The sequence below is a fragment of the Elephas maximus genome, chromosome 12 (genome assembly GCF_024166365.1).
Source record: "Elephas maximus indicus isolate mEleMax1 chromosome 12, mEleMax1 primary haplotype, whole genome shotgun sequence".
Lineage (NCBI taxonomy): Eukaryota > Metazoa > Chordata > Mammalia > Proboscidea > Elephantidae > Elephas > Elephas maximus.
Genome location: NC_064830.1, coordinates 60,504,021 through 60,526,281, shown reverse-complemented (window position 1 = coordinate 60,526,281; position 22,261 = coordinate 60,504,021). Strand labels below are relative to the sequence as shown.

The window sequence follows — 22,261 nt, the reverse complement described above, 5'->3', positions numbered from 1 at the left end:
ACAGGAGGCAAGGATGGTCTAGCTGTTCTTCTTGGAGATGCTAAGTTTAATCACTGGAGTCAAGTGATGAACTTCTAAATGCTGCAGGAAGGGGCAATAATATTATCAGTTTTCTCTGCTTTTTGGTACGTTGGCCAAACTGAAGTTGGGGCTCTCCTGCCTCAGTGATCTATTACTCATGAGCAGTGCTAACCATTTCCTTGGGAGGCATCTTAACATTGATTGGAGTCCCTGGGCTGTGTAAACAGTTAGTGGACTTAGCTGTTAACTGAAAGGTTGAGGTTCAAGCCCACCTAGAGGCACCTAGGAAGAAAGGCCTGGTGACCTACTTCCAAAAAATCAACCATTGACAGCCCTATAGAGTGCACTTCTACTCTTAACACACATGTAGTTGCCATAGTTGGAAAGAATTCAACGGCAGTTGGTTGCAACATCAATTACCCTGGAAGTGTCTTTCAGGTGGGGGTCAGCTCCCCTGGACCAGATTCTAACCCAGAGTCTTCAGCTCCACAGGTGTGACAGGAGAGGGGACTGAGAGTGGAGCCAGCTGCTGCGAGGCACCCCTGAGGTCAAGGATGCTTGCAGAATCTGGCCTAGCCGCCCAGGAGCAAGAGCAGCTCGGAGCAGTCAAACTAGAGGAGGAAGAGGCCGCTGGCCAGCAGGTCCCCAAGCACCTAGAGACCAGGCTTCGGCCTGAGGTGGCCCACCAGCTCTTCAGATGCTTCCAGTACCAGGAGGACATGGGGCCGCGGGCATCCCTGAGCCGGCTCCGCGAGCTGTGTGGCCACTGGCTGCAGCCAGCCCTGCACACCAAGAAGCAGATCCTGGAGCTGCTGGTGCTGGAGCAGTTCCTGAGTGTGCTGCCCCCACACCTCCTGAGCCGGCTGCAGGGGCAGCAGCTCAGGGATGGAGAGGAGGTGGTGCTGCTGCTGGAGGGCATCAGGATGGAGGCCAGCAGCACAGGGCCATTGGTAAGAGAGGTGGGCAGACAGGCAGGTTGGGGACGCATACACTTCACTGCCCAATTAAGAAAGGTAGATATCCATCTGTGGTATATCTCAACACTGAAAAATTTTCTCAGTATGATGCTTGCTGCAGTTTTTTTTGTTTTTTTAATAAATCTAATTTTGTTGTTGTTGCCCATATACATAGCAGAACATAGACCATTTGAACAGTTTCTACATGTACAAATCAGTGACATTGATTACATCCTTCAAGTTGTGCAACCATCCTAACCCTCCTCTTGCAAGTTGTTCCTCCTCCATTAACATAAGCTCACTGACCCCTGAGGCTGCAGATTTTTAATATTCTTTAACATATTAAGTAAATTCCCTTCTATTCCTAGTTTGCTAAGAATTTTTTTAAAAGCATACTTGGGAGCTGAATGGTTTTGAATGCTTCTTTTCCTCTGGATCTGTAGAAATGATCAGAGTCCCTGGATGGTGTAAATGGCTAATAACTTGGCTGTAAAATGAAAGGTTGGGAGTTTGAGTCCACCCCAGAGGCACCTTGGAAGAAAGGGCTCGTGATCTACTTCAGAAAAATCAGCCATTGAAAACCCTATGGGACACAGTTCTGCTGTGACACACATGGGGTCATCATGAATCAGGGCCAACCCGACTGCAACTGTTTTTGTTTGTTTTTATAGAAATGATTGTATGACTTTTCTCTTTTAATCTACTAATACAGTATGTTACTAATTTTTCTGACTTTAGCTCATATTTGAATTCTTGGCATAAGACCTATTAATCATGATTTTTAGAAAAATTTTTCACTGGATTTAGTCTGCCAATATCTTGTTTAGAATTTTTTCATCTATGTTTATATATGGTGGAGCCACAACTTTCTTTTCCTCTACTTTTCTGACCAGATTTTTGAAATCAAAATCAGTTTTATAAAATGAGTTGTATAGCTTTCCTTCTTCTGTTTTTATCCTCTGAAACACTGATATACACTAAGGATTTTATGTTTCTTAAAAGTTTATTAAAACCTTTCTGTTTATAGTGATGGGACATTCGAATTGGTTAAGGCTAAGTCTTGCACAGCCCATTAATGTTATTGCTGTCAATAAGTTGTACACCTATAAAAAGTTGAATTGACAAATGTGTTATAGATATATTTAGAACAATAAAATAAAAGAGCAGCTGCTGAGGCTGCTTATGTACAACACACCCCCACCCCCCAAAAAAGTTAATAAAACTTGCCTATGGAAAAGAATGAAAGAAAGAAAAAGAAATTTGTGGAAACCCCACCTTTGTCCATCCACCACTTCCTTCTTAACCTTCTAATTCCTTCCTAGACTGACTTACTGCCTCTGTCCTCTTCCCCTTTGGAGTTCAGTGGATCAGGTCTACCCTGGATGTGTATTTAACAGGATTTTAGCTTTAACGCTGGCAAGAATTACCCCAGGACAGAAGTCACCTTGGACGAACAAGGGGGGCCTTCCCAGGTCCCCACTCACACCCCCAAAGAGGAAGTACCTTCAGAAGAGCCTCCAGCCCTGGGTCCACTGAAGGAACTACCCCCATCCCAGCCAGGGGCTGCCAAGCCTACTGAGCCAGGGGCCTGGATACTTAGCTCAAGTTTAAAGCAGCCGCATAGCCCTGGCCCCCAAAGACCCTTCCAGGCTCTGCAAGAAAGCGGTGAGGAGCTGGAGCCCAGGAGGGTGGAGAGCTGGCTGTGCGAGCAGGAACTGGGAGGTGGGTGGTGTGACAACTAGGAAGCCTCCTGGTTGGTGAGGATGGGCTGGCCAATATGTCTCTCATGGGGTACCTGTCCCTGCAGCCATGTGGTGGGCAAGGCTGGCTTGTAACAGCTCATTCTCCCCCAACACTGGCAGCTCCCCAGGGCCCTGTGCTGTGGCCGGAGAATTCCCAAGATCAAGAGCTGGCAGCTGTGTTGGTGAGCTGGGCTGGTTCCCTTACCCCAGGTCATTCCCACATTCCAGAACTTTCTCAGCCTCTGCAGTTTTAGCAAATTCTTATCTTCCTTAATTGAAACCTAGAGAGTTCTTCACCCCCTTCTGGCCCAACACACACACCCCGGGGGGCCATTCCTCACTCAGGAGGGTTTCTGCCTTGCCTCTGGTTACAGGAGTCTTTGACCTTTGAGGATGTCCCGGCAAAGAAGGCCTGGCCTGTGCACCCTCTGGGTAAGAAGTCCTTCCCTGGCTGCAGCCACTGAAGGCTCCTTCCTCAGGTGTTGGGAGTGGTCTCTGAAGCTTCAGACTCTGCCTCTTTCTGTGTATTTAGTTTTTTTTTTTTTTTTAAAAGATTTATTGTGTCTGGTCTAATTAGCAACTGTTTTCTTAGAGCTTTTAAAATAGCTGATCGAGGAAGTGACTGCTTAATGGGTGGAGGGTTCCATTTGGGGGGATGAAAAATTATGAATAGTAATGGTTGTACAACATAGTGAACGTAATTAACGCCATCAAATTGTACACTTAAACATAGTTGAAAAGGCAAATATGTTGTTATATATATTTCACACACACAAAAATAGGCGATCAAGAAAAAGAGCATCCTGCTTTCACCCCCAGCCTCTGCCCACCCATGGGTTTGCAGGACCGTGGGTTTCTTTTCCACCCAGACCAGTGAAGTTCTTACTGTTCTGAGAGCTCCTCTGATTAAGCCTGACCATCCTTTTTTCCTGCTTCTTCCCCAGAATTTGGAAGCAGGACTCCAAATGAGGAGGAAATTAAACTAGAAGAGCCCAAAGGGGCTGCCTGGTTGCCAGCCATCTCAGGAGAGTCACAGGCACATAGTCCCGGCGAGGCAGAAGACCACTATGCCCAGAAGCCCAGCCAGAGTCCTGCAGCGGGCATCACTGATGGCAGAGAGTCCCCTCCTGGCAGGGCTGAGGTTGTGGAGGGCTCAGCAACTGGGGGACTCATCTGCACCGACTGTGGGGTGAGCTTTGCTCACCTGTCCCGCCTGGAGGCGCACCATCTGCGGTCACACGCCGGGGGACGCACCTTTCTGTGCCTGTGCTGTGGCAAGAGCTTCGGCCGCAGCTCCATCCTCAAGCTGCACATGCGCACGCACACCGATGAGCGTCCGCACGCCTGCCACCTGTGCAGCCACCGCTTCCGCCAGAGCTCGCACCTGAGCAAGCACCTGCAGACGCATTCAGAGCCCGCCTTCCTGTGTGCTGAGTGTGGCCAGGGCTTCCAGCGGCGGGCCAGCCTCCTGAAGCACCTGCTGGCGCACGCCAGGGACCAGGACCAGAAGCCGCCCTGCACTCCCGAGAAGCCCAAGACAGAGGCACCTGCACCGGAGCTGACCGTCCTGTGCTCCCATTGCGGCCAAGCCTTCCAGCGCCGCTCCAGCCTCAAGCGCCACCTGCGCATCCACGCCAAGGACAAAAGCCACCAATGCACTGAGTGTGCCAGCAGCCTCCGCTCGGTCCCTGAGCGCAGGCCCTATGTGTGCGACGTCTGTGGCAAGGCTTTCCGGCGTAGCGAGCACCTGGCAGCCCACCGGCGTGTGCACACCGGCGAGCGGCCCTTCTCCTGCCAGGACTGCGGCCGCAGCTTCAGCCAGAGCTCCCAGCTGGCCAGCCACCAGCGCGTGCACACAGGCGAGAAGCCCTACGCCTGCCCACAGTGCGGGAAATGCTTTGTGCGGCGCGCCAGCCTGGCCCGCCACCTGCTGACCCACGGCGGCCTCCGGCCCCACCACTGCGCCCAGTGCGGCAAGAGCTTCACCCAGACGCAGGACCTCACCCGCCACCGGCGCAGCCACACGGGCGAGAAGCCCTGCTGCTGTAGCGAGTGTGGCGAACGCTTCAGCCAGAGCGCGCACTTGGCCCGCCACCAGCGCATCCACACTGGGGAAAAGCCCCACGCCTGTGACACCTGCGGCCACCGCTTCCGCAACAGCTCCAACCTGACCCGCCACCGCCGCAGCCACACGGGCGAACGGCCCTACGGCTGCTCTACGTGCGGCCGGAGCTTCCGGCGCAACGCCCACCTGCAGCGGCACCTGGCCACCCACGCAGGGACTGGGGAGGAGGCGGCGTCTGGGGCACCGCCAGCCGAGGCCCTCCAGGAGTGCGTGGAGTGCGGCAAGAGCTTCAGCCGAAGCTGCAACCTGCTGCGGCATATGCTGGTGCACACCGGGGCCAGGCCGTACTCCTGCCTGCAGTGTGGACGAAGCTTCAGCCGCAACTCCCACCTGCTGCGTCACCTGAGGACGCACGCCCGCGAGACTCTGTACTAGCTTAGCCGATCTGGGCAGACCTCGCCGGCTGCCCAGTCCATCCCCCGCCAGGCTGGTGCGCCCCGCGACCAAGGCCTGCAGTGGCTACCCCAGCCCACTCCACTCCAACGCCCTCCGCTCTGCCCTCGCATTTGCTCCCCCCCCTCCCCCACAGCATCTCCTCTGGGCCTCGAGTGTGTCTCAAAACGCCCAAAGTAAACGGCCTTCTTAAAAGCAGATGTTCTTTATTTTTTTTATTGCATCAGAATGCCATACAGTCATCTTCCTACTGTGTCAAACTATGCCTTTCTCCTCCCCCACCCCAGCTCTTTTCTCCAGGAGGCTGTGTGGAAACACGTCTGGGGAGCCTTTTACTTCCAGAAAGGCCCAGAGGTGTTGGGGGGGGGGGCGCGGGGAGGCTGGGGGAACTGCCAAGGTAGAGCCAGCAATGAGCAAGACACTGGAACCTCAGGCTTTTTACCTCAGAATTGTTCTCTCCTTGGGTGTACCGTGTCCAATATGGCATCCACTAGCCATATGTGAGGAAACCCTTGTGACGTAGTGGTTAAGTGCTATGGCTGCTAACCAAAAGGTTGACCGTTCGAGTCCACCAGGTGCTCCTTGGAAACACTTTGGGGCAGCTCTATTCTGTCCTATAGGTTGCTATAAGTCAGAATCGACTCGACGGCAACAGGTTAGCCATATATGGCTCTTTAAATTTAAATTAGTTATAATTGAATAAAATTCAAAATTCACTTCCTCAGTTGCCTTGGCCATGTTTTAAGTGCTCAATACCCACATGGCTGCCATATTGGAAGTGCCAATATATAACATTTTCATTATTTCAGAAAGTTCTTTTGGACAGTGCTGGCTGCCCTGGATGAAAGATAGAATTCATGCTAGGCAAAATTCTATCTCTTCTGGGCCTTTTTGTGCCAACCCCTTCCATTTGCCATGGTGCTTCCTCCCCAAACAGCCTCTCTGTGGGCGGTGAGGTCCTGTCCTTCCTTCTAAAAGTGGCATCCCAGCTCTCTAGACTGGGGTGTTTCCTGGAGTAGGCACGGTTTTCCTTAAGAGCTAGCTTATGCCTATGGGTGTGGCTGGTCTTCCATTTTCATTGGCTTGTGCCCAACCCTTCAATTTCCAGTGGATCCTTCTGGAGAGAGCTTTAAAGGAGAGTTTTGCCTCTGGCATCGTCCTAAGTCCAGGTCACCCTTGGGCTCTTCTCACGTCAACTGGGACTGCTAGCGTGGAGCACATCTAGGCTGACCACTCATTTGCAGGTGGGGAAATTGAGTCCAGAGAAGGACCTGCCATCCCAGGCCACACACGGTTAGGCAGCTCAGCTCTGAGGCAGGTGCTAGGACAATCATCAGCTTTGATCCCTGCCTCTCGAGACATATACTGGGCCGTTTCAGCCAATCCTGCCCTGGTCTTTCTGTTGAAAGTGTACAGCGAATTATCTATGGGAGGCATTGCCAAGCCAAGAAAAGTGATCAGATTTTTAAAAACCGCTTTAAAGAGCCCTGGTGGCGTGTTGGTTAAGTGCTTGGCTGCTAATTGAAAGGTTGGCAGTTCAAACCCTCCAGCCGCTCCAAGAGAAGAATATGTGGCAGTCTGCTTTTATAAAGGTTATAGCCTTGGGAACTCTATAAGGTAGCTATACTGTGTCCTATAGGGTTGCCATGAATTGGAATCCGCTCAGCGGCAATGGGTTTGGTTTAATGAGATGTAATTCATTTTTTTTTTTTTTTAAATTCATACAGCATTCAATTCCTCCATTTAAAGTGTACAGCTCAGTGGTTTTTAGTATATTCAGAGAGCTATGCAACCATCACCACAGTCAATTTTAGAACATTTTCATCACCTTGGAAAAAAACTCATACCCTTTAGCTATCACCTTGTCCCCCCTCAACCCCCTAGCCCTGGGCAACCACTAATCCACTTTCTGTCTCTAGATTACAAGTCATCTGGTTTTTAAAGTAATTTTTGTTGCTGTCGATCATATACACCAATTCAATTTCTATACGTACAATTCAGTGACATTGTTTACATTCTTCGAGTTGTGCAAACATTCTCACCTTTATTCTCTAAGTTGTTCTCTCCCATTAGCATAAACTCACTGCCTCCTAAGGTTCCTACCTAATCTTGTGGGTTGCTGTTGTCAGTTTGATTCCATCTAGGTAGATCTTAAAAGAGCACAGTGCTCAAGGCAGACATTCTTTACTAGTTAAGCTCAACTATTGTTTGGTTGTAAGAAGGCTTCAGGGGGTATTTTTGGTTTAAGGTTTAAAGATCATCTCAAGGCAATAGTTTCAGGGGTTCATCTAGCCTCCATGGCTCCAGAAAACCTGGATTCCATGAGAATTTGAAATTCTGTTCTGCATATTCCCCCTTTTGATCAGGATTCTATAGAATCTTTGATCAAACGTTCAGTAATGGTAGTCAGGCACCATCCAGTTTTTCTGCTGTCATGGCAGGGGAGGCATTTGTTCACTGAGGCACATTCCCTTTCCTCTTGTAATTCTTTTTTTTTTTTTTTTTAATTTTTATTGTGCTTTAAATGAGTTTACGAATCAGGTAGGAGTCTCATACAAAAATTTATAAACACCTTGGTATTACTCCTAATTGCTCTCCCCCAATGAGACAGCACACTCCTTCCCTCTACTCTCTCTTTTTGTATCCATTTGGCCAGCTTCTGACCCCTTGTACCCTCTCATCTCCCCTTCAGACAGGAGATGCCTACATAGTCTCATGTGTCTACTTGAGAAACTCATTCTTTCGCAGTATCATTTTCTATCCCATAGTCCAGTCCAATTCCTGTCTAAAGAGTTGGCTTTGGGAATGGTTCCTGTCTTGGTCTAGCAGAAGGTCTGGGGACCATGACCACTGGGGTCTTTCTAGTCTCACTCAGACCATTAAGTCTGGTATTTTTACGAGAGTTTGTGGTCTACATCCCACTGCTCTCCTGCTCCCTCAGGGGTTCTCTGTTGTGTTCCCTGCCAGGGCAGTCATCAGTTGTAGCCAGGTACCATCTAGTTCTTCTGGTCTCAGGCTAATGTAGTCTCTGATTTATGTGGCCCTCTCTGGCTTTTGGGCTTATAATTACCTTGTGTCTCTGGTGTTCTACATTCTCCTTTGCTCTAGGTGGGTTGAGACCAATTGATGCATCTTAGATGGCCGCTTGCTAGTGTTTAAGGCCTCAGACGCCACTCTCCAAAGTGGGGTGCAGAATATTTTCTTAACAGACTTTATTATGCCAATTGAATTAGTTGTCCCATGAAACCATGGTCCCCAAACCTCTGCCCCTGCTACGCTGGCTTTCGAATTGTTCAGCTTATTCAGGAGACTTTTTTGCTTTTGGTTTAGTCCAGTTGTGCTGACCTCTCCTGTATTGTGTGTTGTCTTTCCCTTCGCCTAAAGTAGTTCTTATCTACTATCTAATTAGTGAAAACCCTCTGCCTCCCCCCTTTCATAACCACCAAAGAATATTCTCTTCCCTGTTTAAACGGTTTCTCAAGTTCTTATAATAGTGGTCTTATACAATATTTGTCCTTTGCAGCTGACTAATTTCACTCAGCATAACGCCTTCAAGGTTCCTCCATGTTATGAAATGTTTCACGGATTCATCAATGTTCTTTATCGATGTGTAATATCCTATTGTGTGAATATACCATAATTTATTTATCCATTCATCCATTGATGGGCATCTTGGTTGTTTCCATCTTTTTGCTATTGTAAACAGTGCTGCAATGAACATGGGTGTGCATGTATCTGTTCGTGTAAAGGTTCTTATTTCTCTAGGATATATTCCAAGGAATGGGATTGCTGGTACTTCTATTTCTAGTTTTTTAAGGAAGTGCCAAATTGATTTCCAAAGTGATTGTACCATTTTACTTCCAACCAGCAAGATATAAGTGTTCCAGTCTCTCCACACCCTCTCCAAGATTTATTATTTTGTGTCTTTTTGCATTAATGCTAGCCTTGTTGGAGTGAGATGGAATCTCATTGTAGTTTTGATTTGCATTTCTCTATTGGCTAATGATCATGAGCATTTCCTCATGTATCTGTCAGCTACCTGAATGTCTTCTTTAGTGAAGTGTCTGTTCATATCCTTTGCCCATTTTTTAATTGGGTTATTTGTCTTTTTGTGGTTGAGTTTTTGCAGTATCATGTAGACTTTAGAGATCAGACGCTGATTGGAAATGTCACGGCTAAAACCTTTTTCCCAGTCTGTAGGTAATCTTTTTATTCTTTTGGTGAAGTCTTTGGATGAGCATAGGTGTTTGGTTTTTAGGAGCTCCCAGTTATCTAGCTTCTCTTCTGGTGTTTGTTCCTCATAAGTAATGTTTTTATACTGTTTATACCATGTATTAGGGCTCCTAGTGTTGTCCCAATTTTTTCTTCCATGATCTTTATCATTTTAGATTTTATATTTAGGTCTTTGATCCATTTTGAGTTCATTTTTGTGCATGGTGTGAGGTATGGGTCTTGTTTCATGTTTTTGCAGATGGATATCCAGTTATGCCAGCACCATTTGTTTAACAGGCTACCTTTTCCCCATTTAACTGATGTTGGGCCTTTGTCAGATATCAGCAGCTCATAGGTGGATGGATTTATGCCTGGATTTTCAATCCTGTTCCATTGGTCTATGCATCCGTTGTTGTACCAATACCAGGCTTTTTTAACTACTGTAGTGGTACAATAGATTCTCAAATCAGGTTGAGTGAGGCCTCCCACTTTGTTCTTCTTTTTCAGTAATTCTTTACTTCTCCGGGGCCTCTTTCCCTTCCATATGAAGTTGGTGATTTGTTTCTCAGTGTCATTAAAAAATGTCGGTGAAATTTGGAACGGGATTGCAGTGTATCTATAGATGGTTTTAGATAGAATAGACATTTTTACAATGTTAAGTCTTCCTGTCCAAGAGCAAGGTATGTTTTTCCACTTATGTAGGTCTCTTTTGGTTTCTTGAAGTAGAGTCTTGTAGTTTTCTATGTATAGGTCTTTTGCATCTCTGATAAGATTTATACCTAAGTGTTTTATCTTCTTGGGGGCTACTGTAAATGGTATTGATTTGGTGATTTCCTCTTTGATGTTCTTTTTGTTGGTGTAGAGAAATCCAACTGATTTTTGTATGTTTATCTTGTATCCTGATACTCTGGTGACCTCTTCTATTAGTTTCAGTAGTTTTCTTGAGGATTCCTTAGGGTTTTCTGTGTATAAGATCATATCATCTGCAAATAGAGATACTTTTACTTCCTCCTTACCAATCTGGATGCCCTTTATTTCTTTATCCAGCCTAATAGCTCTGGCTAGGATCTCCAGCATAATGATGAATAAGAGTGGTGATAAAAGGCATCCTTGTTTGGTTCCTGATCTCAAGGGGAATGCTTTCAGGCTCTCAATATTTAGGATGATGTTGGGTGTTTGCTTTGTGTAAATGCCCTTTATCATGTTGAGGAATTTTCCTTCTATTTTGCTGAGAGTTTTTATCATGAATGGGTATTGAACTTTGTCAAATGCCTTTTCTGCATCAATAGATAAAGTCGTGTGATCCTTGTCCTTTGTTTTATTTATATGATGGATTACATTAATTGTTTTTCTAATGTTGAACCATCCCTGCATACCTGGTATGAATCCCACTTGGTCATGGTGAATTATTTATTTATTAATAATTTTTATTGTACTTTAAGTGAAAGTTTACAAATCAAGTCAGTCTGTCACATATAAGCTTATATACACCTTACTCCATACTCCCACTTACTCTCCCCCTAATGAGTCAGTCCGCTCCCTCCTTCCAGTCTCTTCTTTCGTGACAATTTTGCCAGTTTCTAACCCTCTCTACCCTCCTATCTCCCCTCCAGACAGGAGATGCCAACACAGTCTCAAGTGTCCACCTGATACAAGTAGCTCACTCTTCGTCAGCATCTCTCTCCAACCCATTGTCCAGTCCCTTCCAGGTCTGATGAGTTGTCTTCGGGAATGGTTCCTGTCCTGGGCCAACAGAAGGTTTGGGGACCATGACCGCCGGGATTCCTCTAGTCTCAGTCAGACCATTAAGTTTGGTCTTTTTATGAGAATTTGGGGTCTGCATCCCACTGATCTCCTGCTCCCTGAGGGGTTCTCTGTTGTGCTCCCTGTCAGGGCAGTCATCGGTTGTGGCCAAGCACCATCTAGTTCTTCTGGTCTCAGGATGATGTAAGTCTCTGGTTCATGTGGCCCTTGAATTATTTTTTTGATATGTTGTTGAATTCTATTGGCTAGAATTTTGTTGAGGATTTTTGCACCTATGTTCATGAGGGATATAGGTCTGTAATTTTCTTTTCTTGTGGTGTCTTTACCTAGTTTTGCTATCAGGGATATGCTGGCTTCATGGAATGAGTTTGGGAGTATTCCGTCCTTTTCTATGTTCTGAAATACCTTTAGGAGTAACGGTGTTAACTCTTCTCTGAAAGTTTGGTAGAACTCTGCAGTTAAGCCATCCGGGCCAGGGTTTTTTTTTGTTGGGAATTTTTTCCTTACCCTTTCAATCTCTTCTTTTGTTATGGGTCTATTTAGTTGTTCTACCTCTGTTTGTGTTAGTTTAGGTAGGTAGTGTGTTTCTAGGAATTCATCCATTTCTTCTAGGTTTTCAAATTTGTTAGAGTACAATTTTGCAAAGTAATCTGATATGATTGTTTTAATTTCAGTTGGGTCTATTGTAATATTGCCCATCTCATTTCTTATTTGGGTTTTTTGTTTCCTCTTCTGTTTTTCTTTTGTCGTTTTGGCCAATGGTTTATCAATTTTGTTAATTTTTTCAAAGAACCAGCTTTTGGGCTTGTTAACACTTTTGATTGTTTTTCTGTTTTCTATTTCATTTAATTCTGCTCTAGTTTTTATTATTTCCTTTCTTCTGGTGACTGAGTGTTTCTTTTGTTGCTCTATTTCTATTTGTTCAAGTTGTAGGGTTAATTCTTTGATTTTGGCCCTTTCTTCTTTTTGGATGTGTGCATTTTTTGAAATAAATTGACCTCCAAGCACTGTTTTCGCTGTGTCCCAAATGTTCTGAGAGGAAGTGTTTTCATTCTTTTTTTTTTTTTTAATTTTATTGTGCTTTAAGTGAAAGTTTACAAATCAAGTCAGTCTCTCACACAAAAACCCATATACACCTTGCCACACACTCCCAATTACTCCCCCCCTAATGAGACAGCCCGCAGTCTCCCCCCACTCTCTCTTTTCGTGTCCATTTCACCAGCTTCTAACCCCCTCCACCCTCTCAACTCCCCTCCAGGCAGGAGATGCCAACATAGTCTCAAGTGTCAACCTGATCCAGGAAGCTCACTCCTCACCAGCATCCCTCTCCAACCCATTGTCCAGTTGAATCCACGTCTGAAGAGTTAGTGTTTTCATTCTTATTGGAGTCTATGAATTTCTTTATTCCATCCTTAATGTCTTCTATAACCCAGTCGTCTTTTTCGAGCAGGGTATTGTTCAGTTTCCAAGTGTTTGATTTCTTTTCCGTGCTTTTTCTGTTATGGATTTCTACTTTTGTGGCCTTATGGTCAGAGAAGCTGCTTTGTAATATTTTGATGTTTTGGATTCTGCTAAGGCTTGCTCTATGACCTAACGTGGTTTATTCTAGAGAATGTTCCATGTGCACTAGAAAAGAAAGTATACCTGGCTGCCGTTGGGTGGAGTGTTGTGTATATGTTTGAAAGGTCAAGTTGGTGATTGTGACATTTACATCTTCCTTGTCTCTATTGGAAACCCCGGTGGCGTAGTGGTTCAGTGCTACGGCTGCTAACCAAGAGGTTGGCAGTTTGAATCTGCCAGGTGCTCCTTGGAAACTATCAGGCGGTTCTACTCTGTCCTATAGGGTCGCTTTGAGTCGGAATCAACTCGATGACAGTGGATTTGGGTTTCGGTTTTCTGTGTGTCTCTGTTGAGCTTCTTCCTAGATGTCCTGTCCTTTACCAAAAGTAGTGTGTTGAAGTCTCCTACTATAATTGTGCAGCTGTCTATCTCAGTTTTCGATGCTGTTAGAGTTAGTTTTATGTATCTTGCAGCCCTGTCATTGGGGACATAAATATTTAATACTGTTATATCCTCCTGGTATGTTGTGCCTTTAATCATTATATAATGTCTTTCCTTATTCTTTGTGGTGGATTTAACTTTAAAGTCTATTTTGTCAGAAATTAATATGGCCACTGCTACTCTTTTTTGATTGTTGTTTGCTTGATATTTTTTTTTTCCATCCTTTGAGTTTTAGTTTGTTTGTGTCTCTAAGTCTAGCGTGTCTCTTGTAGGCACATATAGACAAAGTGTGTTTTTTAAACCATCACTCTTCTGTCTCTTTATTGGTGCATTTAGTCCATTTACGTCCAGCATAATTATGGATAGGTATGAGTTTAGTGCTGTCATTTTGATGTCTTTTTTTGTGCATCGTTGACAGTTTCTTTTTCCCTCTTAATTTTTTGTGGTGAGTTGTCTGTCTTTTTTTTATTGTCTTTTCCTCTTATTCATTGTTGTTGATTTTTTTCCTACTGACTCTCTATTTTTTTTCTTGTATTTTATTTTGATGAGCAGGATAGTTAGCCTCCTTTGTGGTTACCTTAATATTTACCATATGTTTCTAAGTTTAAACCTAACTTTTTATTTCTTCATATTGCCTTGTCTTCCTCTCCATATGAAAGATCTATGACTACATTTCTTAGTCCCTTTTTTTATTTTAATGTTGTCTACTTTTACATAATGACATCACTGTTTCCTTGTTTTGAGCCTTTTTAATCTTGTTTTATTTTTGTGTTTTCCCTGTCTGGGTTAACATGTGATTGCCCTGTCCAGTGTTCTAGTCTTGTGTTGATGCCTGATATTATTGATTTTCTAACCAAAGAACTCCTTTTAGTATTTCTCGTAGTTTTGGTTTGTTTTTTACGAATTCCCTAAACTTCTGTTTATCTGGATAGGTCCTAATTTCACCTTCATATTTGAGAGACAGTTTTGCTGAATATATGATTCTTGGCAGGCATTTTTTTTCCTTTGGTGCTTTATATAAGTCATCCTACTGACTTCTAGCCTACGTGGTTTCTGCCAAGTAGTCCGAGCTCGTTCTTATTGACTCTCATTTGTAGGTGACGTTTTGTTTGTCCCTAGCTGCTCTTTAAATTCTCTCTTTATTTTTGATTTTGAAAAGTTTGATTATGTCTTCATGGCTTTCTTTTGAAATCTACCTTATGTGGAGTTCGATGATCATCTTGGATAGATATCTCCTCATCTTTCACGATATCAAGGAAGTTTTCTGCCAAAAAATCTTCAACAATTCTCTCTGTATTTTCTGTTATCCTTCCCTGCTCTGGTACTCCATTCACTCGTAGGTTATTTCTCTTGATAGAATCCCACATTATTCTTAAGGTTTCTTCATTTTTTGAAATTCTTTTATCTGATTTTTCTTCAAATACATTGGTGCCAAGTGCTTTATCTTCAAGGTCACTAATTCTGTCTTTCACTTGCTCAAATCTGCCCCTCTGACTTTCTACTGAGTTGTCTCATTCTGTAAATTTATTGTTTATCTTCTGAATTTCTGATTGCTGTCTCTCTATGGATTCTTGCAGTTTATTAAATTTTGTCTTATGTTCTTTAATAACCTTTTTAATTTCTTCAAATATTTTTTCTGTGTTTTCCTTGGCTTGTTCTTCATATTGCGTGATCTCCTTTCTGATGTCTTGAAGAGTTCTGTATATTTATCTTTTGTATTCTGCAGCCGGTAGTTCCAGAAAGGCACCTTCATCCAGAAGATGTGTTGAGAGCTTGTTGAAGTGATCATGGTCTGTTTCTTTATGTGATTTGATATAGACTGTTGACTCCAAGCCATCTATAATTTATTATATTAGTTTATTTTATGTTTGCTTACTGTATCCCAGTTTCTTGCTTTGTTTGTTTTGATTTTCCCAAATGGTTTGCTTGAGTGAGGTAGCTTGATTATTTTCGCCTTTGGAGCTTTGACGTCGTGTTACCAGATGGCTGGAGCTGTTATCAGGTATATGAGCTTATGAGTTCATTCACTTTTCTTGTGTGGATTCAGCTCAGGTGTCCAGGTAGCTGGTCATCAAGTGTGTGATACAGTCTGTGTCATACAGTCTTAGAGGGGCAGGGATGTTTGGTATAGGTACCAGACCTGATTGCAACAGGGGGTCACGCTCTGAACAAGGCAGAGGACTGAGAACTGTCCCTCGAGTGTCTCTGAGGAAATCAAGTCCCTGTTCCCTAGAACGTACAGGTGGGTGGGTTCTGCTGACAGACCATAGGCACCCAATGCTTTTGATTGTAAGGGCTGGGAGGTACCAGTTATCCTTGGACTCCTGTCGCGGGTGGCTAGGTGAGCTGAATGGAGCCACCAGTCCTTACACCCCTGATGCGGGTTGGTGAAGACCCTGTTTAATAGATAAAGTGGTGTCAAATATCAGACACCCATCTCTCCACCGCACAGGTTAAACAGTTTCAGTCTGCCAGCAAGGGCCTATTTTAGGGAATAGGCCCACACAGGTCCATGCAGGGGGGGAAAGGTATTCAAAGTCCACAGACCGTTTATGCCCAGACAGGAGTCATTTGTATCCTGAGCTCCCCAGGTTAATGGAGCTGGCAAATTATCTTTTCCTCCTGATGTGAATTTATTCCTTCTCCAAGGCCTGGAGCATGGCTCAAGCTCCTCATATGGGCCTATTTCATGCCCAGAGAAATTAACAGCCACTGAAGCTGGCTTGGGGGCTGGTGGCACGGTAAAACATACACAAGTACTTAGCTTTTGCCAAGCGTGCCGTTTTTCTCTGGTTCCGGAGGTGTGAATAGGCTGTGCGGCTGGCTGCTTTTCCCTGAGGAAACTGCAGCTGAATGCTACTACCAGCCCTCCGCACCTGCTCCCAGGAATGGTGCTTGAGGGATCCCAGGGATTCAGATCCAGCAACTCCTCTCTGCTTCTGAACCACCTCTCTCTGCCTCTGCCACTCAGTCCGTTTTCTAACTTTGCTTTTGATGTTCAGGGCTTCTGTTGTTGTTGTTGTTAGGTGCCATCGAGTCAGTTCCAACTCATAGCGATCCCATGCACAACAGAATGAAACACTGCCCGGCCCTGCGCCATCCTTACAATCGTTGTTATGCTTGAGAGCACTGTTGCAGCCACTGTGTCAATCCACCTCATTGAGGGTCTTCCTCTTTTCCACTGACCCGGTACTCTGCCAAGCATGATGTCCTTCTCCAGGGACTGATCCCTCCTGACAACATGTCCAAAGTATGTAAGATGCATTCTCACCATCCTTGCTTCTAAGGAGCATTCTGGCTGTACTTCTTTTAAGACAGATTTGTTCGTTCTTTTGGCAGTCCATAGTATATTCAATATTCTTCACCAACACCACAATTCAAAGGCGTCAACTCGTCTTTGGTCTTCCTTATTCATTGTCCAGCTCTCACATGCATACGATGTGATTGAAAATACCAGGGCTTGGGTCAGGCACACCTTAATCTTCAGGGTGATATCTTTGCTCTTCAACACTTTGAAGAGGTCCTTTGCAGCAGATTTGCCCAATGCAATGCATCTTTTGATTTCTTGACTGCTCCTTCCATGGCTGTTGATTGTGGATCCAAGTCAAATGAAATCCTTGACAACTTCAATCTTTTCTCCGTTTATCATGATGTTGCTCATTGGTCCAGTTGTGAGGATTTTTGTTTTCTTTATGTTGAAGTGTAATCCATACTGAAGGCTGTGGTCTTTGATCTTCATTAGTAAGTGCTTCAAGTCCTCTTCACTTTCAGCAAGCAAGGTTGTGTCATCTGCATAACGCAGGTTGTTAATGAGCCTCCCTCCAATCCTGATGCCCCGTTCTTCTTCATATAGTCCAGCTTCTCATATTATTTGCTCAGCATACAGATTAAATAGGTATGGTGAAAGAATACAACCCTGATGCACACCTTTCCTGACTTTAAACCAATCAGTATCCCCTTGTTCTGTCCGAACAACTGCCTGTTGATCTATGTAAAGGTTCCTCATGAGCACAATTAAGTGTTCTGGAATTCCCATTCTTCACGGTGTTATCTATAGTTTGTTATGATCCACACAGTCAATGCCTTTGCATAATCAATAAAACACAAGTAAACATCCTTCCGGTATTCTCTGCTTTCAGCCAGTATCCATCTGACATCAGCAATGATATCCCTGGTTCCACGTCCTCTTCTGAAACCGGCCTGAATTTCTGGCAGTTCCCTGTCAATATACTACTGCAGCCGTTCTTGAATGATCTTCAGCAGAATTTTGCCTGCGTGTGATATTAATGATATTGTTCTATAATTTCCACATTCGGTTGCATCACCTTTCTTGGGGATAGGCATAAATATGGATCTCTTCCAGTCAGTTGGCCAGGAAGCTGTCTTCCATATTTCTTGGCATAGACAAGTGAGCACCTCCAGAGCTACATCTGTTTGTTGAAACATTTCAATTGATATTCTATCAATTCCTGGAGCCTTGCTTTTTGCCAATGCCTTCAGCGCAGCTTGGACTTCTTCCTTCAGTACCATCGGTTCCTGATCATATGCCACCTCTTGAAATGGTTGAATATCGACTAATTCTTTTTGGCATAATGACTCTGTGTATTCCTTCCATCTTCTTTCAATGCTTCCTGCATCATTTAATATTTTCCCCATGGAATCCTTCACTATTGCAACTCGATGTTTGAATTTTTTCTTCAGTTCTTTCAGCTTGAGAAACGCCAAGCATGTTCTTTCCTTTTGGTTTTCCATCTCCAGCTCTTTGCACATGTCATTATAATACTTTATTTTGTCTTCTCGAGAGGCCCTTTGAAATCTTCTGTTCAGTTCTTTTACTTCATCAATTCTTCCTTTTGCTTTAGCTGCTCGACACTCAAGAGCAAGTTTCAGAGTCTCCTCTGACATCCACCTTGGTCTTTTCTTTCTTTCCTGTCTTTTCAGTGACCTCTTGCTTTCTTCATGGATGATGTCCTTGATGTCATTCCACAACTCGTCTGGTCTTCGGTCACTAGTGTTCAATGCATCAAATCTATTCTTGAGATGGTCTCTAAATTCAGGTGGGATATACTCAAGGTCTTATTTTGGCTCTCATGGACTTGCTCTGATTTTCTTCAGTTTCAGCTCGAACTTGCATAGGAGCAATTGATGGTCTGTTCCACAGTCGGACCCTGGCCTTGCTCTGACTGATGATATTGAGCTTTTCCATTTTCTCTTTCCACAGATGTAGTCAATTTGACTTCTGTGTGTTCCATCTGGCGAGGTCCATGTGTGTAGTCGCTGTTTAAGTCAGTAAAAGAACGTATTTGCAATGAAGAAGTCGTTGGTCTTGCAAAATTCTATCATTCGATCTCCGGAATTGTTTCTATCATCAAGGCCGTATTTTCCAACTACTGATCCTTCTTCTTTGTTTCCACGTTTCGCATTCCAATCCCCAGTAATTATCAGTGTATCTTGATTGCATGTTTGATCAATTTCAGACTGCAGCCGCTGATAAAAATCTTCTATTTCTTCATCTTTGGCCCTAGTGGTTGGTGTGTAAATTTGAATAATAGTCGTATTATCTGGTTTTCCTTGTAGGCATATGGATATTATCCTATCACTGATAGCGTTGTACTTCAGGATACATCTTGAAATGTTCTTTTTGACAATGAATGCAACACCATTCCTCTTCGAGTTGTCATTCCCAGCATAGTAGACTGTATGAGTGTCTGATTCAAAAAGGCCAATACCAGTCCATTTCAGCTCACTAATTAATGCCTAGGATATCGATGTTTATGTGTTCTATTTCAGTTTTGACAAGTTCCAATTTTCCTAAATTCATGGTATGTTTAGTCCACATTTCTATTATTAATGGATGTTTGCAGCTGTTTCTTCTCATTTTGAGTCGTGCCACATCAGGAAACGAAGGTCCCGAAAGCTTTACTCCATCCACGTCATTAAGGTCAACTCTACTTTGAGGAGGCAGCTCTTCCCCAGTCATCTTTTGAGTGCCTTCCAACCTAGGGGGCTCATCTTCCAGCATTATATCAGACAATGTTCCGCTGCTATTCATAAGGTTTTCGCTGGCTAATGCTTTTCAGAAGTAGACCGCTGGGTTCTTCTTCCTAGTCTGTCTTAGTCTGGAAGCTCAGCTGAAACCTGTCCTCCATGGGTGACCCTGCTGGTATCTGAATACTGGTGGCATAGCTTCCAGCATCACAGCAACACACAAGCCCCCACAGTACAACAAACTGACAGACATGTGGGGGTCAGGGCTTCTAGCTTGTCATAAATATAATAGTTTCACGTGATTTTTCGGGTCTTTGTTGTAAGAGTGATCACTGAAAGCATCTGGTTACTCCTGCATCTTGGCCCCGCCTCCTCACTTTAATTCTTTTTTAAAAAATTATTTTAAAATAAGCTGTATTTAGATTTTTAGAAAGTATTTTGTATTTGCATCCATTCCTTCAAGAAACATTTCCCAGAGGAAAGGTTATTTTCATCTAATGTTACCTGTATCTCATTCACTATTTGATGAAGTTTTCTTAAATACATCATCCTTAGTAACTTTTAGAATTATCTCCTAATTTACAAAAACTGAGATGAAAAGAAACTGCTAAATTATTACCAGGAGTGATTGCAATATTGTTGTCTCAGGAGTAAATCAACCAAAAGAAAAATAAATTCATGGGGGAGAAAAATAAAATCTAAAATATCTCTCTGAAGAGCAAGACGCCAGCTATGGCTGCTTTCTCTCACCACAGGTCTGGTTAAACAGCTCAGCTGAAGGAGGACAGAAAGATCCTGAGGAAGTACCCTTCCTATTTTTTCTAAACCTCTGGATCAGGTTGAGGGTAAGAGCAGGTGACTGGAGCTTTTTGGTTTGTTTTAGAGATTTTGGACCAAATATCCTATCCACTCAGGTAGACGCATCAGCATGTTTTAATTGCCTTGCATCATTTTAAGAGCTAGCAGAACGCACAACTACTATTGTCTACAGGGTGGTGTGACTTGAGCTGTTAGTGATTAAGGAGGAGTAAAAGAGGGATTTAAGGGTCAAAAGAAAAGGGGTGTTGAGTTCTAGGCCTTGGGAGGACCTGGGTGAGAAGCTCACATTTTCCCCATTGCTTGGCATTGAATGACACAGTTCCTTTGCTCTTGAAGAAGCCTTGCTGGGGCCAATACTGCTACCCAAACGGGGAGACTCGATGTTCTGGACAGTCCTGCCCTCCTGGGGTGAGTGGGCTCAGGCTGATGTGACTAGATGGAGGACAGGGCCATAGGGATCCTGAGAGATTCTAAGCGCTGCAGGAGGCACCAACCAAATGGAGAGGGCAGAGGGCCCAGGTGCTGGACACGGGCCCTCCAAGACCCCCCTTGAGATGGGCACCTCCTTCATTCTTTTTCCCAGTGACATCTGCCCGGCTACCTGCAGAATGTACTGAGGATAAGAAAGACACAGCAATGGGGAGGACCCTTGTGGACCCAAATCAGGCCGAGGGTCCTTTGGATGGTACCCTGTGGATGGGCGGTTGGCTGTCTCCCAAAAGACAGACCCAAGAGAAGGCAACCCATGCAGTCAGTGCTCTGCTCACAGAGGTCAGCACTCTACACATTGTAACAATAAATAGATAAAGGCCTGGCAGAAGGTGGACAGCAGTTTCATGTAGGGCCAGGGGTGGAGTGTGGGGAGAAGGAACAGAAAAAGGCAAGCTTTGAAATCCCATGGTCCCTGGGTTCTGGCCACACTAAACTCTACTGTTATGGATTGGATTGTGTCCTCCAAAATATGTGTCAACTTGGCTAGGCCATGATTCCCAGTACTGTGTGATTGTCCACCATTTTGTCATCTGATGTGACTTTCCTATGTGTTGTAAATCCTACCTCTACGATGTTAATGAGACAGAATTAGAGGCAGTTATGTTAATGATGCAGGACTCAATCTCCAAGATTAAGCTGTATCTTGAGTCAATCTCCTTCGAGATATAAAAGAGAGAATTGAGCAGAGAGATAGAGGGACCTCATACCACCAAGAAAGTAGTGCAAGGGGAATAGCACATCCTTGCACTGAGAAGCTTCTAGACCTGGGGAAAATTGATGACAAGGACCTTCTCCGAGAACTGACCGACAGAAAGCCTTCCCCTGGAGCTGGCACCCTAGATTCGAACTTCTAGCCTCCTAGACTGTTCCCCCTTACTTTCTCATATTTGCTTTAGTGTAAATGTTGAACATTTGGTCTCATATAGATGATTTTTTTTAAAGGAGTACAGTAGTCACAGGTGATATTCTTTGTTTTATGTACCGATCTGTTATTCAACTGAAAGGTGACCTCCAGGAGCAGTTTCAATTCAAAGTTTAAAGGGTGTCTCAGGTCGATAGTTTTGGAGGCTCCTGTAGTCTTCACTGGTCCCCTAAGTCCCGACTTTAAGAATTTTAGTTTTGTGTTACATTTGTCTCCTGTTATCTTGAGTCCATCTGTTGCGCCCCTGATCAGGATGAGGTCACCTGATTTTTAACACAGTCTTTTGTACATTCCACCTTGTCAATTAAAAAATTTTTTTTCACCCAAGTTGCCATCAACTTTCCCTTATGGTAATGAAAGTCCAGTGTTCCCAGAATTCTCTGGAGAAGCAAGAAATGGGAATTATTATTAGAAACCTCTTGTTTTGGAGCTTTGGTAACTAATTCAAACTGAATATGCCAGCAGGTGAAGCAAAACTTGGCTGCAGGCAAAGTCAAGCTATGCACCCTAAAACGCATAGTCATCAAGTGGATTCCGATTCATAGTGACCCTATAGGACAGAGTAGAACTGCTCCACAGGGCTTCCAAGGAGCAGCTGGTGGTTTCCAACTGCTGAGGTTTTGGTTAGTAGCCTGAGCTCTTAACCCCTGGGCCAGCAGGGCTCCCTAACCACCCATAATATTCTTAGCCCAAAGCTGTTTCTCAGTGTTTTCCTGCTTTTTTTTCCCCCTATCAGGCAGTTGAGGTGCTGCCTCTTGGGAGGAAAGAATTTTTAAAATTACATGATTTCTAGTAGGGATTCAGGACAGTAAAAAAGTCCACCTAG

The 22,261-nt window shown here is 44.2% G+C and overlaps 1 protein-coding gene across 1 annotated transcript; it reads left to right on the top strand.

Annotated features, from left to right (window-relative positions):
- The first annotated feature begins 740 nt into the window (after window positions 1-740).
- On the top strand, window positions 741-5,219 carry ZSCAN10 (zinc finger and SCAN domain containing 10). The gene is made up of 5 exons (XM_049904841.1): window positions 741-971; window positions 2,375-2,642; window positions 2,840-2,901; window positions 3,094-3,151; window positions 3,664-5,219. The coding sequence occupies exons 1-5, from the start codon at window positions 741-743 to the stop codon at window positions 5,217-5,219; spliced, it is 2,175 nt and encodes a 724-aa protein (XP_049760798.1).
- Window positions 5,220-22,261: the final 17,042 nt, after the last annotated feature.

What these genes read in the sequence shown, in the direction of transcription:
- ZSCAN10 (XM_049904841.1), top strand. Translation starts at nt 741, where the DNA reads ATGGGGCCGCGGGCATCCCTGAGCCGGCTCCGCGAGCTGTGTGGCCAC. An exon ending in CCAGGCTCTGCAAGAAAGCG is followed by an intron (nt 2,643 to 2,839) that starts GTGAGGAGCTGG and finishes CAACACTGGCAG; the next exon opens with CTCCCCAGGGCCCTGTGCTG. An exon ending in CTGGCCTGTGCACCCTCTGG is followed by an intron (nt 3,152 to 3,663) that starts GTAAGAAGTCCT and finishes CTTCTTCCCCAG; the next exon opens with AATTTGGAAGCAGGACTCCA.